Source organism: Nuphar pumila, chromosome 12 (genome assembly GCF_984573655.1).
Source record: "Nuphar pumila chromosome 12, dmNupPumi1.hap1.1, whole genome shotgun sequence".
In the NCBI taxonomy this organism is placed as follows: domain Eukaryota; kingdom Viridiplantae; phylum Streptophyta; class Magnoliopsida; order Nymphaeales; family Nymphaeaceae; genus Nuphar; species Nuphar pumila.
Window position 1 is genome coordinate 31,501,516 of NC_143260.1, and position 18,158 is coordinate 31,519,673.

At 39.9% G+C, this 18,158-nt stretch overlaps 1 protein-coding gene and 1 long non-coding RNA gene across 2 annotated transcripts; one reads left to right on the top strand and one right to left on the bottom strand.

The window, feature by feature from the left end:
• Nucleotides 1-4,401: 4,401 nt before the first annotated feature.
• LOC149820537 (nucleolar GTP-binding protein 1-like) lies at nucleotides 4,402-10,877 on the bottom strand. Its single transcript, XM_089982185.1, has 2 exons — nucleotides 8,705-10,877; nucleotides 4,402-4,968 (listed from the first exon to the last, which is right to left on the bottom strand). The coding sequence occupies exon 1, from the start codon at nucleotides 10,787-10,789 to the stop codon at nucleotides 8,723-8,725; it is 2,067 nt and encodes a 688-aa protein (XP_089838311.1). The 5' UTR covers nucleotides 10,790-10,877; the 3' UTR covers nucleotides 4,402-4,968; nucleotides 8,705-8,722.
• Nucleotides 10,878-16,559: 5,682 nt separating this feature from the next.
• LOC149820538 (uncharacterized) lies at nucleotides 16,560-17,788 on the top strand. The gene is made up of 3 exons (XR_016426624.1): nucleotides 16,560-16,609; nucleotides 16,715-16,763; nucleotides 17,666-17,788. It is a non-coding gene; the product is annotated as an uncharacterized LOC149820538 (long non-coding RNA).
• Nucleotides 17,789-18,158: the final 370 nt, after the last annotated feature.

The window sequence follows — 18,158 nt, forward strand, 5'->3', positions numbered from 1 at the left end:
GGAAAGGACCAGCATAAATATTTGAAAAGAACCATCATGTTTCAAGAAAGAGTGCATATTAACTAATTATGTTCTCTGCGCGCATCAAGAGAAAGACATAGAGGACGGCAGATGGTAACATTTTGCATCCCTTGTACAACATTACAAGCATTAAATACACCCACCTGAGTCGCTCAAGTAGCAGCAGGCTTGGGGTGAAGGTGATGATCTCTTCATCCCAGGTTCGTTTCCCACCAGATGTGCGGGTGCCTTTAACTGGTGGGCTCCTTAAGGGCTGGGATGCATATAGGGTTGTAATAAGAGAATTTGATGGGTATGTTGCATATAGGGATGTAAGGATGTCAATCAAAAAATGAAAGGAGATGTAAAAGGTTTGGATTCGGGTAGGATGTGGGCAATATCAGATCCAACTAATCGGATGTTGGCTACATGAATTTATATTCGAATTCAAATTTGAATGGTCAAAAACTCATACAAGATCCTATTTTTGGTGTAATCAGGTTTAGATATCTATCAAATTCAGATATTCATCACATTAGATAGCTAAAAATCAAGACCATTTCCGCATCTGATTATAATCAGATATGGTTTTGGCTTTCCAAATCTTAGTAAACAGTCAAATTTGGTCAGATATGGAATAAAATTCAGTCCATTGACATCCCTAGTTGCATACATACCTTCTGCAGTTAAGCTCCCAATAGACCCATTCAAATATCTTGACCATTTGGTAATAATGTGTTTTATCTTGAATATGTTCCTTCATGCAGGTCGATCTGCATAAGTGGGTTCTCTTTTTATAAGAAAATAGACATCCAATCATCCACCACATCAACAGAATAATGACATGAGTTTTTCGCCACCGAAAGGACAATCATCCAAGTCGGTTCATTTTTTTATGACAAAGAACCCTCACCGAACCTCTGATGGGGTCACCGAGGCCCAACCCAAGCACTTACAGAGCACACCAGTTAAAGGCACCCGCACACCATATTTATTATGATATTTCTGGGAATGATTATATTTATAACCATGTGAAAATGGCACGCATTCCCTAGGACCCACTCTTAATTATTTCATTTCCTTATAAGATTTGCTTTTGCCTCAGGATTTTCTTAATTTATTAATATCTCTGCTTGACAAAAAGAAGACTCTAATCTAGGTCGTGCATTTTCATGGTGTACCGTTACGATCACATGGATGTGTGTATTGTCACTCCTGTGGCCGGCTCTATATAAATGAGCCCAACAGCCCTCTCTTTCACCAAGGATTTGTGGAGTGTTTTACATCCAACTTCCAATAAGGATTTTCAGTGTCCTAGTTCCAACTTCCAAAAGAGGATGTCATCTGTGTCACAAGGCAGGAAGTCCTCACAGACCTTGTGGGTTCACGGGCCGGTTGACTGGGCCAAGGTGGAAAAGTTCTTGACACCAACTGCACACAGCCAACCTCTCAGTAGAAAAAGTGAGACATGGCCACCGACCATACTGGCCAAGCAGCAGGGTACTTACTATTGCCAACCTCAACCCCCTGCTAGGCCTAACACAGATATGCCTATCATGGACGCCATGGAAGCTGCGTTGAGGTACCGCGGCTTCTTCATTCACACGACTGTGAAGCGTACCTGAAAATTGTTTCTGCCATGACTGACCTGGGTTTTGTATAAGGGTAAATGTGACTGCAAAGCTTGTGTGTAGCTTTACTGTGCGAAGCTCATAATGTTAAGTCTAGTGTTTATCAGGTGTTTGAACAGGCCTGTTTCTGTCTATGTTTGGCTATTAAGTAGTTTGGGCTGTTTTGGTATTTTTAAAGGTATTGAGTCATTGCAAAAGTTTATGTATAATACACTATTCTAGTGCTTTTGTACAAGGCCTAATGTCTTTTAGGGTTCCTTTGCCATATAGGACTCTTGTCATTGGATAAGAACGTGTGTACTGGGCCATATAGGACTCTTGTCAATGTATAAGAACGTGTAGCAGCTCTTTGGCTTTTAATTGTGTAGGAAGTTTTGGTTAAAAATAAAAGTTAAGGTGTTAGGTGTGCTTGTCTTTATGAAATTTGAATGGGGGGTTTAGGAGCTTGGCTTGATTTGGTAAGTAAAGGTTTCAAAAATTTGGGCTCACCCCAACACAAGTTTTCTTTCAAGCTATTACAACAGTGAGAGCAACACTTGTGTATAATTTTATATATTTATTAGACTGATTGCCTATAAAATATTTTCTCTTTCTCGTATGCAACCATGAAACAGGAGGAAAAGGAGTGCTCATTCTAAGAACAGAAAGCAAAATAATATTTTGTTCATCATTGTGAAACTAACTTTTATTTAGTATGATCGTTTAACTTGCCTTGCAAAGTTGAGACTTTAAAGTCTTCAAATTGACTATGCAACCACAAGAGCTGATATAGTAGGAGCAACTTATGAATCTCACCTAGTTGACAGGATATTATCAGGGGTCATCCCTTCCTGCGAGAACTAAGCTGCGTGTACTCAACTGGAGGCCAGTCATTCTGTGGTCAATGATAGGCATTTTTCCCTCGGCATAGCCGCGCACACACACAAAAAGAAAACCAATACGGTTTGAGGCATATGGAGGCTAGCCAAAGCCCAACTAATTGACTAAAAGGGGTCCCCTTCATACCTAAGCCTAAAGTGGGGGTCTGGGCCATCAGGCCAAGAATATTTTATTGGGCTAAATAGGGTCTTGTGCAGCACAAAGTACTTGCATGATGCTTGTTAAGCCAATGTAATGACGTGGTCTGTTCAAGTTTGGGTTGGATATCAGTGCAAATCTGATTCTGTTTAGTTGGATTCAACAAAAGAGACCTCTCACCAACGATCTTAGAGCAGATCAATATCCAGATCTGCTCCAGTAATCCATATTTATTCCAAGTAGAAAAAATAGAAAGCATGATGAAAACACCAAATGGATAAGCTATGATCAAAGAAGATCAGCCTCTCAGATCGTCATTACGAAGGATCCATCTCCAAGGGTGACAGTCCAAGAAAAGAAGTTATTTTAATAACTAAAATCTTCTTCCTAAATACAAGGAGATTAATGTAAAATTGGGCCATATCCATCATATTGGTATTTTATGTGTATTTGTTTTCCTTCTCATTGTGAAATCTGAGCCTTTGCATCAAACAATCATAAAAGTTTAATCCTCAACATCAAAAACCAGCTGATCAGATCGGGCAGCAGCACTTTCCTTTTCTATTCTCCCTGAACCAATGAATTTACAATGTTTTTCGTTGGCTTGCTGCCAACAATTTCTTATTGTGAGAATCACAATTTATCTCTCTTAGAAGCTACAATCAGATAGGATATATTGATGGGTCGTTACCTTGTTTCCAAGAGTTCTTGTCAGCTGAACCAAGAAAAGAAGCTACCTAAAATCTTGCATTTTTAGATTGGCATCCTGTCTTCATAACCTGAGTGTGAACAGTCAAATGGTTGGGCTGAATACCTCTTATAGTGTTTGGAATGCTCTCAAGCAAGCAAATGTATGTGGACCACTCCCATGCTCAGAATCAGCAGTTGAAGTCCTAGCTGCAGAACCTTCGAAAGGAGTCAGATTCCATAACATTCTGTTTAGGAAAGTAGCGCCAGTTTTTTTTTTCAGGTTCCCCTCCTGAGATGTTGAAAATCTTAATTTTTCTCACATTGTTATCAGCAAAACATTGAGGACAAGTTAATTAAAAAATAGAAAAGCCAATATTTACAAAGAAATAATTAAAAATCAAAAATTAGTTTTGGGCAACCTTCAAACATTTTATACAGCTGCTTGTAATATCACGTTTTTTCAAGCCGATATTTTGTCCCATGACATAAGCCGTGTTAGCCTTGGTAGATGGTCGAGTCATGAGTGGTCTGCAGACATGCACATCTACAAACCCCGTGAAAATGACGTTTCCCCAAGAAGTAAAACAAAATGCTTACATCTATAAACCCTGTGAAACAAGTTTTTTGCCTTGTTTTCCAATGCGAAAAAACATTTGGTATGTTTGCAAGATCCCCTTAGTGAGAAGGATTTTTCTTAATGAAGATTTTTTCCAAGAGAAAATTTTTTTTTTTCGAAAGAAGAAGGATCCACATCCGTCCCTAGGTGCACCCTTCCAGGCAAAGTTACTCCAATATATTCACATCCCTTCTCAGACACCTCCATGTGCCCTTGACTGAGTCAGATATGATTTAGATCAGATTTTTAGTAGGGAAACTATGGAGCAAATCTCAAAACTCTAAACTTAGCAAAAACTGATCATTACATTCATTAGAAGGCATTAGAGAAGCAGTGTAAGATGAACCATGAGCGCAGACATTCATTTGCATGAATTAGGAAATAAAAACAAGAGAGAAATTATATAAAACAATTAGAAAAATATATTCATAAGCAACCAAAGTAACATAAAACAAGAAAGTCATAACCCTGCATAGCTTTAACATCTAAAAACAAATAAAAGTCATATTTCACTTTGTTAAGGGAAATGAAAGTTTCTCCAAAGGGCCTTTGAAACAATAGTACTTCAACTATGGAAACCAGCCAAACAAAAGGTTCGACCAAGTTTCACAGAGCTTCCAAGGATCACCTGCCATAGCAGCTCCTGCGTCGCATCAAACTACAAAACATAGCTTCGGGGCTCTTTGGATGCAAAGAAGGACGTCAAATGTATTCAACTCAAAAACATCAAAAGATCTTTGTTTTGAAACATAGGCATAATGACGCACCATTGCTGCATGGCAAGGCATCATACCAACTCACAAAACTGGTAGATCCGAGCAAAAACTGAAGAAAAGACAGACAGACAATATAGAAAGAAAGGGGGAGGAAATAATTGGTAGATCTGAGGAGATTAACAGTGTCCGGTGCAGCCATCGACCATAAAAGCTGACGCATATCCACACTGGATCTCATTGCGCTTGAGCAAGTATTCTCCATAAGTGGGGAACTTATGCCATTGATATCATCCAAAACCTGTAAAATAGGGATGTATGAGTAACAGCAAAAAGCATATACATAAGTCTGTTAAAACTTGAAAACATAGCGTGCATGAAATATTGGAAGGATCCGTGATCTTCAACAATACAAGCTGGCAGAATATGGACATAGAGGCGATCCTTTGGATGAAAGGTAACAAGTTAAGCTACTCAAATTCAAAAGCATGGACAAGTTCATGATGACACAAGGATAATTAAGGCAAACTAATGAGAAGCATAGGTCCATTTTATAATCAATCAAGAAACAGTGTTCCCAAACATGACGACCAGTGACAAACAGCATTACAAATTCTAAAACAACTGGTAGAAGAAAATAGAGAAAATAGTATCATACAATACGGTCAATACCTTTTAAGTTCTAGCATCTCCTATGGGGGAATATTAACTTGAATCAGCGTTAAAATTGAACTACATAAGCTGAGTTCCTAAATCCTATGAGCATTATCACAAATCACAATGCCACAGCAACCATTTGGTAGGTTGTCTTTTTCATATACAATGAGAATTGCACTTCTAATTGTGAGTTCTTTGTCACATTAGGACTTCCACCATTGCAGGAAGAGAAGAACAAGATGATCAGCTCAATCAATGAATATATGTTACTTTGAACAAGGCCAATACACCAATTAAATCAAAAGGTAGGTTTGTACGCTGATGACATCGGTATTAATAGGTTGAAATTCATATTATAGTGTTTTAGTCCTCTGTTTACGCCATCTAAGCCACCGTGTGCACTTGCGCCAGGTGTCCACTCGTGTATCCTTGCAACTATGTTCCCATATAGGATCTTAGTCCTTGGTTTACGCCATCTAGGCCACCGTGTACACTTGCACTAAGTGTTCACTTGTGTATCCTTACGACAACGTTCTCACGTATATAATATATATACTATATATGGTCTTTAATGCAATTTATTTAGTCTGACGCATTGTTCTGCACCTAAGCCACGTTCTTACGCAATTTATTTAGCCCGGTAAGCTGTTCTGCACTTAGGTCATGCTTTTATGAATTTATTTGGGCATATACACATTTCTTCTACATTGTCATGCTTATTTTACGATTACGTGTGCATATATTTGAGCCTATATGCATTTCTCCTACACTGTTATGCTTATTTTATGATTATGTGTGCATCAATTTGAGAGTATACGCATTTTTGTGCATTGTCATGCTTTTATATAATACTTTTGTGTTATATATGTAGAAATAGTATATATTACTATACACATTTATTTGGCATATACGTATTTAGCATACCTACTCTACTTATAAATATAATTGCGCAATAGTAGCGTATATGTATAGGATATATGTATATTGATCAATTCCTATTGCTCAAGTATTTCAAATACCCTATTCGGAGCAAAATGATGTTTGACAAAGAAACACTTAAGTGAAGGGTTTCGGATTTGCGCAAAACACTGAAGTGCTTCAAGTTTTTCACATAATCACTAAGTCACCGGCTCGAGGCCTAACTAAGGCCAATGTTTTCAATAAGTCACAGAAGATGCAGCGTAAGCACAACGGTGTGCATCTCTCCAACAAAAAGATTCTCATTTCGTTAAGGTATTATAATGTTAAATTTTTTGCCTCAATTGGCGAACTGCTTGCACGAGCTAAGGATGCTCGAGCAAAGATTGTATAACTATGTCATCTTACGAACGTATGTTGTTTGGAACCCTGACCTGGATGGTTCAGTCTAATCCTCCTCGAATAGACATGATACTCGTAAGCACCGCAACCTGAATGGTTGATCCGCCTCGAGCAGGTGAAGTACTCGTAAGCACCGTTGTGCAGAGGTAGGCTAAGTACCCGTAAGCGTCGTTGTGCCAGAGTGGTTGTTGTGCCTCTTAAGGCTGGTGCTCGTAAAGGCTAATAACGTTCGAGTAGTCGATCAAAGATGATTGCATAATATGCATGTTTCTGTGATCCATCATTTTAAGAATGGTACTTGTAAGTGTCGTTGTGCCAGAGTTGGTTATCCATCTAAATGGGTGAAGCACTCATGGATGTCAAAAGATGCCGAGAGCGATGTTTGCATGCATAGTTGTTGCCCACATGAGATAAGGCTCATGCTTCGAAACTGGCTGAGGGGGGTTGGGCTCATATTGCCCTTCCTATAATCAAGATTATACAGTCAAACCCCTTCAGGACTTACGCTCATCGTGGAGATGATGGTGGTACCACTCGAGTGACATATATTATTATGGATTAACGCGTTCAGCGGTCTCCCGTCACTTAAAGGTTAGGAGGTTGGGTTATCCATTTGTCATAAGCGATAGACCCCAACTACTACAATCTGAAATGGCCTAACGTGGATTCTAAAAACAAAAAATTTCGCCCTACTACAGACAAGGTTATTGAAGTATTGAGGCACTAAAATACATATCATAAAAGACATGCAGATGCTTTGTCTGATGCCAAAGTTAATTTTTCAATCTCTACCAAGGGTGATCTAGTTAAATATCAAAACAATGCATTAGTTGTAGGTTCAATGACGAATAAATGAATGAATGGATGTACATTGGTATTGTTTACGCATCACCTTATGTAAGGCATTTGTTTTGGTACACTATTGGACCGAATAGGTAAAATACCTAAGTTGTGTTTGCATGGTTAAGATAAGCTCGAGGAACTCATGCTTCGGTAAAGGGTACCGGAGAACGATACTAAGTTAAGTCGTGAAGACTTGAGCTACGATCCAAAATGGATGTTTTCAACTGTGGCCCTAGAATGGTCAATTGTGTTTTAGCATATTATACTTGTTGGAACTAGAATGCTTTCCTACCAGGCTGATATGGTACTGACCCCATTTTTGGGGAATCCTAGTAATTGATTTGTTGTGTGAGGTGCGAAGCAGAGCAGCATCGAGATCCAAGGTTTCACCTGACTATGACATTACGTAGACTCTATTTTCGTGGTACTACTTTACCATGCCGTATGGTTTTGTAATAAAGACTTATAAATAAAATGTTCAGGATTCAAAAAAAAAGTCTGATATTTTAACTAGTATTGGTTCGGAAAATCTGGGGCGTTATAATTTTAGTCAAACAAATTCTCAATACTAAATGGCTCCAGTTTGTTCCCCACGATTTACTTGTTAAAGGGGTCTTTGTGTATCTCTGGACATTAAAAGAGAGATCAAAATGCACTCTCTATTCCTTGAAGCAGAGCCAGGGGAGTACAGATTGGTTCAACAATACATAACTACAAGAGCATTTTCCACTGAACAACATGACTTTGGACACCCGAAGAAACAGTTTAAATAGATCAACAAGGAAGCAAACTTATGTCTCATTTATACTTGCTGAATGAACAAGACCATGGCTTGTGTAGAAGGCATCCTTCAAAGCCACATCCCATTGTCTTGAAAATAACGCAAAGACCACAGTTTTATGCATTGCTAAGAAAATTCATGATACAGAACAATGATAGATATTTCCTTTCATTGAATAGCAACATAAAAGTAATATCAATCATTTTATAATTTTAACAAATCGAAACTAAACCAACCAATATTTACTAAAAACTCATGAGAAATCTAAATGATAGGTAACAGAGTACATATCAACTTTGTAAATTTGTTTTTCCCCTTTACCACACATAAAACTTCTGAGTGCAAGAAGGGGGGGGGAAAGGATTTCCAAATGGAACTAAATAACTATTCGGGAGTACACTATCTTACCAAATCAAGCAACAGAAAAGTTGTATACCTGATCACAAATAACGTATTATCTTCTATCTGTTTTCCCAATAGAACGCTTTCCAGAAAACAAATGCTTAGGCTTCAAGCTAGGAATAACCCTGTCGGCCTCTCCACGACGGGCAGCCTTGTTCCTCTTCTTGACAGCCTTCTTCGCTATCCTCAGGGCCTTTTGTTTCTGGGCAGAATCTTTGAAACCCTCCCCAGGCACAATTTCACCAGAAGGAGGTCTCGACCTTGACCTCGATCTTGATCTATCCCGGAACCTCAACTTCTTGTTAGGTTGGTCGACATCCACATCCATAGCATCAGCACCCACATTGACCGACCTCTCCCTCTTCCTTCCCCTTTGAGACACGGACCTGCTCCGCGCCCGATTGACAGCAGCAGATGGGTCCATCCCCAATGCAGAGAGCTCCCTCCCCATTCTCTCTTTCGTAAACTTCCGATCTTTATCGAACTTCCTTGGCACAATCGGCTTGCTCTCAGCCGTGCTCTTCTTCATCCGGTGCTCCCTAATGAGCAAGCTCTTCTTCTTTCTGATCTCTGTCAAGACCTTTTTCTCTTCCTCTGTCAATTCTGCCCCCTCCATCTCATCATCCTCGTCACCCTCCTCTGCCTCGGTCTGAAGCCGAAGGCCCTCTTCTCTCTCCAATTCTTCGAGCCTTTCCAGGATATCTGAATCGACGAAATCATAAACGTTGTGCCCATCTAGAATCTCAGGTATTATATCCTCCTTCCATTCATCGTTTGCGAGAATGTAATTCTTCCTCAGGTTAGCTGAATAAACTCCAGCTCCACCGTTCTCTTCCTCGAGATCCTTCTCGAGCTTCCTTCCCTCCTTCATCTTCATGGGCTCGTCCTCCCCGGCAGCAGCAGCAGCTTCCCTTGTCCTGGCATCGAGCACGACCTGAGGAATGCACGGAGGCCGTTCCTTGGTGTCCCTGGGCTTCGGCATCGCGACGTGGAACCGATTCAGGCATTCACTCATCTTTTTCGATTTCATCTTCACCTCCACCCTCTGGTTCAGCAGCCGTTCGCAGGCGGCGTTCTTCACCTCCACGACCCCTATGTCCGTGAGCGTGCTCATCGTCAGCATCACCTTCTCATGGTTGCCGTCGCCACCTCCGGCAGCAGCGGAGGCGGTCTTAGAGGCCTCCTCCTTCATCTCCATCACCAGGCGGAGGTCCTCCTCCGGGAGGTCGTCCAGGGGATGGAGGTCGATCTTGTTGCAGACAATGATGAGGGGCTTGTTGGCAAAGAGGGACTTGATGCTGTGGAAGAGGGCGGCCTGCTGCCTGACGGTGTATCCGCAGGATCCAGAGACGTCGAGGAAGAAGAGGACGGCAGCGCGAAGGTGGGCGAGGGCGGTGATGCTGCACATCTCGATGATGTTGCGGTCCTCGAAGGGGCGGTCGAGGATGCCGGGGGTGTCGATGACCTGGTAGCGGAGGTACTTGTAGTCGGTGTGCCCGACGAAGAGGGACTTGGTGGTGAAGGCGTAGGACTGCACGTCAACGTCGGCGCGGGTGATCTTGTTGACGAAGGAGCTCTTACCGACGTTCGGGTAGCCGCAGATGAGGATAGTTCGGGTGTTGGGGTCGATGGAGGGGAGGCGGGCCATGTGCTGGCGGACCTGCTCGAGGTAGGCGAGGCTCGGGGAGATGCGCTTGACTATGGTGCACATCCGGCCGAGGGCGGCCACCTTCAGGGATTTGCAGCGGTAGAGGGAATCGGCAAACTTGAGGAGACGGACGTAGTCCTTGGCGAGGCGGGCGATGAGGGAGCGGGCGGTGTTCACCTGGCCGAGGGCGAGCTTGTAGTGGTCCTTGTTGTAGAGGACGTGGAGGAGGTCGGAGTAGAAGGGGTGGATGTCGTCGAGGCGGGGGAAGTCGTCGAGGATGGTGGAGAGCTTGTCCTGGAAGTTCTGCTGCGTGAACTTGACCTTGCGCATGTAGAACTGGCGGAGGCGGGAGATGGCGTAGCCCTTGTGCACCACCGTCGGCGTCTTCCGCTGCGTCCGCGACAGCACTATGTCAACGAAGTCCTTCCCCGACGGTACCACCGTTATCTTCTTGAAATTGTATTGCACCATCTTCTTCCTTCTCTTCTCCTGTCTGCTTTTTCCTGGTAGCCGACCTCGATTGATGATTCAATCTTCGGTGGGTTTTGCAGAGAGAGACGATGATGCTTCGACCCTGCCCTCTTGTTAAACCCTAATTCCTAGGGTTGTCAATGTGTCGGGTTTGACATGGAGCCGACCCGTACCGAACTCAGGGTTTGTTGATAAATAAGAAGGCCCGCTTATAATTCTGCTCGAACCCGAATGATCCTATTAATATATGAAACCGGGTATGGTTTTATACCAGACCCGAACCTGACTTGAGTTCCCATTAACATCTGCAATTTTTCAATATAAAAATGATAAAAAATTGTTATTTTACTGGGTATGGTCTGGGTCTGCTTCATGTAATCTTTATAGGATCGGAGTATGATTTCTCTTATGGTGGGTTCTATGAGACCTGATCTCAAATGAAATTTGGGTCTGGTTTCACATGAATCTAAACTAAACCCGACAGGTTGACAGCTTTATATAAATATCTTGGTTGCAAAGTGATGCAGAGCATCCATGCGATCAGAGTTCTAAAGTTGAGTTGGATCCCAAAGAAACTCCTCAGACCCGATTCGGGCATCGCTACCGAGGCAATCCACTAGCTTGCAGGACATCCCTTGTCCAAGTGGATCTGCAACTTCGTCAATGCCCAAGTCATTCGCTTGGATATTTTGGATTTCATAGCATTTTGCATGGAATCAGCTTCTGGACATTTTTGTTTTCAGTATTTATTTTATGCAAATTTTTTTTTATGAGCTAAATTCTTCAAATCTGGATAGTTTTAGTGTCTTGTAAGGTCTTTTTGTGGCACTACAGGGTGTATGGGGTAATTGGGTAATTTTATTTTTATTTTTTATAATTTTGATGGTGGATCCAAAGTAATATGTGTGTAAAGATTCAGTTTGAGTATTGGATCTTATAACAAGATTCAATAAAACTACTTGGATCCATATTGATGCCCTAGAGCTAGACCAATATGGATATAGGTCAATGATATTTAAGCTTCCATTGACCAATCACATCAACTCATCCTTATTGAATGTAATTGAGGTGCCACCCAACTGGTCCAATCAATTCAAAAGTGTGTTGTGTCATTGGGCCAACTTGAGGTGCAATGACTGGTGAGACTTGTTTGAAAAAAGCTCCCTCATTGGCCTCAAGAGAGGTTGTCTCACACATGGCCAATGAGGAACCTTTCTTTTTTTGAGCTCCTTAAATTCCAGTAAAAAAATGGTGAAAGGGTCTTTTGCTACTTTTTGATGAAGAAAATTTGAAATGGTAATGAGATATGGGAATAAGTTGTTTAAAGGGTAAATACAGTTCCTGTATTTTGATCGTATCTCCCTAAATACTGTCCCAAATTGTATAATCTTTAGCTTGCTGAAAAGCTAAGATCCTGCTCTACAAGTTTGTTATTTACCATTTGGCTTGATTCGGCTCAGTTAAGCCTCTAAAGTCCCAAAGAAGTTGTCTGTTGACAATATCAAGGAAGAAGGTGATGCAAAGCCTTGTGCGGCTATGCGTGTGAGGGTATTGCTGGTCATGTGATCAAAGTTTGGAGACCTTGGTGCTGGTGTTTGAAACGTTGAAGTCGTCAGAGTGATTGTAGTTTACCATTGAAGCCGAGCTTATGTTCGTTTTGTGGCTGCAAAGGAGATAAACAAACTCTACTCTTGTTCTTTTCTCGTGTTTAAGTTTTTTGTGTTTTCTGCAACTTATGAGTGTTTGTTGTTCCTGATTATTGTAGCCTGCAAGAAACTAGTTTATGATCTATGAATGAATCTCCTGAAGTTTTAAGATATTGGTTGCTATCAAAATCTCGTTATAGCATCCTACATTTTCTGGTTTGCCTAAGCTCAGTTTCTGTCAAGAAACGAGTTACTCTGCTCTTGAGTTGTCTGAGATGACTTTAAAGAATCGACCGTATCAGTCTGGATACTGATCAAATTCTGGTGTTCTTGGGATTTCTGAAAATCCAAGACACTGATCTTCAACTTTTTTGTTAAGGCCTTAATGTGATTCATTCGTCTATAACCCTAAAAATCGATGTGAATTCTCTGATAGCCGAAACCCTTTTGTACCCTGTCCAGTACAGATCACTTCTGACAATATTCTGTATTTTCTGGTTATTTTCCTATTCCTTGATGAAATCTTGATTAGTTTGTTTTCGTGGAAAGTTAAGACGTGGATCTTTAACTTTCATGTTTACGGGTTCTATTGAATCATCTCGTAAGTTACTAAAAAATATGGTTCTTTCTGAGTCATCAGAACATTGTTATTTCAAATTCCTGTTATAGTTTCCTGAATAGATTTCTGTATTTTTTTATATTCTGATATTCTCTGCATCATTTATAAAGTTGAAACCTGCTTTGGGTAGATAACATCCTAGTAGTTCTTATTTCTGTTTTGAGTTTTGCATGATTTAGACTTTTAAATGCCTGAAACTCAACATTAGTCTGATGTAAGATTCGAACCTTAGTTCTCACTTTACAAGAGTTGGAATAAAATTTATCTAAAATTCAAATATTCATAGAGAACAGTAGGAATATAAAAAACAAACAAACTTTGACTTTCTGAAAAGGTCTCAATCTGACCTTTAAATCTTTTGTTTGAAGTTTTCCGAAGCATTGTCGTTAGAGAGCTCGAAACCCCTCTCAAACAAACTGTCTGTCGAGCTCAGCCAGACTGTCAAAGACCAATTTTACTAGCCCAGTCATGTGTTCGTGGATAAGATAGTATAACTTTGATTTCTGTGATTTTGGACCCGTTAGAAAGGCGTGCACATCGCACAACTTTCTCATTTGGGCTACCTCTATCGAAACAGAGTGCTCGGACCTCGAATTTTTGTTTTCCAAAGTCTTGTTTGGACTCGTCTGCATAGTAATAACTTTTGCGCTTATCGAGATTCATTTGGATCTTAGATCATGGATCGGCTCTTGTGCTGAGTCCGCATCACAAAGGGATCTGATTTAATCGGATACCTGAATCCAAAACCATTCTGAATCTGTCTCGTTTATCATGAATTGCTTCAGCAACCACCTTTCTTCCGGTCATTGACCTTAGTATAATCTGTTTTGCAGATTCACCTGTCTATGCATAATATCTCACCTTGTTCCCTTTCCTGCAACCTTTAGTTTATCTCTAGATGTAGACGGTTCAGATTCGGGTGGATCCTAAGCGTTACAAAGTCCAACTTAATCAAGTTTGGCCTAATCAGATTTGAATTCAAATAAAAAAAGATGAAGCCAAATGCAGATCCAACTAGCTTAAAGCCCAGTATTTACACTTAATCTTAATCAGAACAAGTTTTTAGTCAAATTCAAGTTGGAGTTTGAATGCAAAACTTAATACCAAACCCATGTCCGATTACTAATTGGATTCAGATTTGATTAACAAACCTGCTTAATGAATTCGAGTTAAGGTTGGGTCCCCAACCTTTTACATCCCTAGTTATCTCTTAGTTTCTTCTGTAGCAGTACTGTATCGAAAAAATAGCAGGCATGCATGGAAGATTGTTTATGAATTTTGGAAGCATGAATACAAAGCTTGAAAGGGGGAGAAATGCCAGATGTCTTGAGATGTTCTACATCCTAAAATTCAGCTTCTAAGTTCATTATATTTCTCCATTCTTTTGACATTTCTTGCAAATAAAGACCAATGGCCTCTTGTTTCAATGCCTGCTATTTGAATTACATAGCTTTGTTGCATTCTAACAGAGAGAGAGGGGTGAACAATTAAATATATCTGTAAGGATTTATGGTTATAAGGCTATTAAGGAAACATGCTCCTGAATTAAGGAAAAAGTAAGTTCTCCTTGATTAGAGGTTCTAGAACCGTAGACAGGTTTTATTTCAAAAGCCCCCCTAAGGTACGTTTGATGCGCAGTTCTCAACGTGATTTGGACAAAAATTTCATTGAGAACGGCGATTTCTAACAAACGTTGGACGCGGCGGAAGGCGTTCCGCGCCTTCGCCGCGTCCTTGTAACAGCGGGTTTTTTGTTCCACCCTCCCCCCTGTTACAAAAGTAACAGGGACGAGAGGAACACAAGTTTCTCGACGGGCATGCCAAAATGCTTTCGGTCGCTGGCACCGCCCGCTCCCTCTTTTGTTCTCTCTCTCGACCGAACTCTCCTCTCCCACCTCCCTTCTCCCTTCTCCGGTGACAGCCACCGTATGCTGCCGGAAGCAGGGGAGCGGTCCCATTGCTTGCCATATAACCATCAGTTTCATTCACCATACCCAATAAAGGCTTCATAGCTCTACCCCCCACCTTTTTCTTTTTTCTCACTTTGCGCCCACCCAAGAGTTCAGGGGAAGCGGTATGTCTTCATCATGTTCAGATATCTTTTTCTCTTTTCTTTGTTTGGTTTTGTTTCTGTTGGTGGTCTCAATTTAGTGTCTATGATATGAAGACATTTTTCTCTGTTTCTGTTATGCTTTTGTTTTGTTTCATGCAATCCCATGTATTGATATGGCTGAGTGGTGTTGTTAGTCAGCATCACTGAAACGAGATACTTCCCAAGTCATGGGGGGAACAGTGAGGAGAGATATTGCCTAGGATTTTGAGATGGATAAAGGACGGAATGATGCTACTATGCCTTTGGGACATCTTCTTTGGGTGGAGATTGAGGATGGTTTGTGGTGGCCTGCGCAGGTTAGTCGATTACAAGACTTACCATCGTTTTGAATGCGTGAGTTGGGCTAAGAGGAATTGTGGGTCTCGTTGATACTAACGAGATTAGGAAATAGACGCATACAGATCGCATGAGCATACTTTGAAGTAATAGATTTTGTGCTCTCTCTCTAAAAAGAGGAAGAAAAGAGTTTGTGGTTGTGCTTTAGAGTCAAGAATCTACGTGCAAGAAAATTTGGGTGTTATTGATTTTATGTTAAATTGTTTGGTATTGCATGTGAAGATTGTGGACGAGGACTCATCAGGTGCAAGGAATACGATCAATGAGGGAGTGGTTCTTGCACGTATATACGGAAGCTACCAACAGTGAGTACAATTTTCCATCACAGATTCTGTTAAGCACTTGAGAATGGCAGCTATAATCTATAATAGGCCACAACATTTCAAGTAATGTAGAGGCGATAAGGCTGGTGATGAATTAATTAAGAAAAAAAAAAAGAAAATAACCATTTTAACCGTTGCCGGTTATTACTCAGTAACATAGCCAATTAATAGCACTTCTGATACATGGAAAATCAGTTTTTTTTCAAAGTAAATGATCCTTTGGTGTTTAAAATGCTGAAAAATCGATGGACTAAATTTGTCCTTTGTTTTCTGAGTTTCCAATGGAAATTGATAGCTTTTAACTTCTGGCACATTGTGAAGTGACACTGAGAAAAGTTTTAATAACAACTTTCTCATTAACTTGATACAAGAAATTTTAGTTTCATAAGCACCCATTTTGTATAATGGAAAACTTCTAACTGTTTGGAATATGTTGACCTCCATTACAATCCCAGTTATGTACTTCACCATGGTGAAAGGAGACAAGTACTAAAAGAGTGTTTGAGAGAGTGGAAGGGGTAAGGAATGTTTAGCATTTGTGATTGTAGACTCCTTATGTTTCCTGCAGTTTGTACGTGGATCCAATGATGGATCGATCTGGCTTCAACAGTGTATGCTGTTGAGCTTTTTCTTTTTTCGGTACTTTTTATTTTATTCAATCACATTCTTTTGCGTTTACCTCTTTGTTGTTGTAATTTGATGTTTATGTTTTACATTGTCATATTAGATTCTAGAGCAAAACAATGGTGTCCTAAGTGTGACCTTTCAGAAATTTTTGGAGCAGGTAATTGGATCCTCTTGAGCACTTAGAAATGATCTTTCTCCTTAATTTCAGTTTAGTCTGTCTCGGACTTCTAGCAATGAAAACTTACTTTTCATTGGTCTGTAGGATCTTAGCCATATCAAATCTCAAAAGGCAAAACCTTCCGATTCAGAAGGTGTGTTATGACACTTGCATCTTTTGTTCACTGTAATTTCTTAATTTTGGAATATATGATCTTAGTTCGTGTGTGAAGCAGGACATTTCTGGTTGATGGAATTTAGATTACGTAAATCTATTATGCTAAGATGACATTTTAAAATGCACTTTTTGTCTATGGGAAGCATCTTAAAATGCACTATTTGTCCATCTTGCTCTTCTGCAATTGTTTGTCTCTGGGAAGGGAGCATCTCATTTGTAATGCAATCTTGTATGATTGTTGAAAAGCTGCCTTTTTTCTTCTCATCTTTTTTACTTTTACATATTGGACATGTCTATCTTTTGGATACACAAAATAAGACATTGAATTGGACTCTTTATCCATGTCTGTGGCAGTCACTATGACCATATTGTTCTTATAGAATAGCAGTAGATAGTGAAGCAAGTTTCATAAACAAAATGTATTTTGGTGCACAATATCATTGTGATTGCTATAATGTCATTCTTTCTTTTTTTACTTTTGTATTAGATTAGTGTTCTATGGGGAACATGATGATGCCTAGTAAGAATCTAAAGTGCCATGTCTCATAGATCATGTACATTATCTATAGTGTTCTTTTGCATTTCTCATCACTATGCTTTTTTCAGTCATGCACATTAGTGAAAAGGAAAACAAGTATTTGTTAATTTTCAGTCATGCACGTTAGTGCAAGGGAAAACATGTTATACTCTGTGGAACTTTCAATTTCATAATTTACAACAGTTGTTCTTGCTTCTTTCACTGTGCAGCTATGACTTCATCATTTGAATGTTCTTTCCTGCTTATGGTCCCATGTTAGTTTTCCCATGTGACATTATAGATATTATAGGTGCTTATTGAAAAAACAAGAGACGATTACCAGATGGGGTTTTTCAATGCAGGAAAGTGATAGGAGCAAGATATTATTTCATTGGGTTTGAAGCTGAAGAAGGTGTGGGTAGTGCCAGGAACTTATAATTGTTAAGATGTACCAAGCTTTTGATAGAGATAATTTTCTTTTGACTGATTTTCAGCTTCTCTGATGATTAATAAAACTTATAATTTCTAGCCTTATAAAATTTTAATATTTTAATATGACATGGCTAACTATTTTTTGGGGTTTTGTATGCATTAGTCTATGGGGAGCGAACAAATTAGTACATGTATTTTCTTCCACCACCCGCATGAAGACTAAATGTTGTTGATGACAATCTTGTGCTACTATAAATCAATTTGATAATCATATTCGTGACAAAAATCTAATTTGAGATCCATATTCGTGACAAAAATCCAATTTAAGATCCATATTCGAGAAAAAAAACATATTCAGGGCAAATATCTAATTCGAGAACCATATTCGAGGCAAAAAATCATATTTGAGACAAAAATATAATT

Coding starts and splice junctions, on each gene's coding strand:
- LOC149820537 (XM_089982185.1), bottom strand. CDS start 10,789: ATGGTGCAATACAATTTCAAGAAGATAACGGTGGTACCGTCGGGGAAG.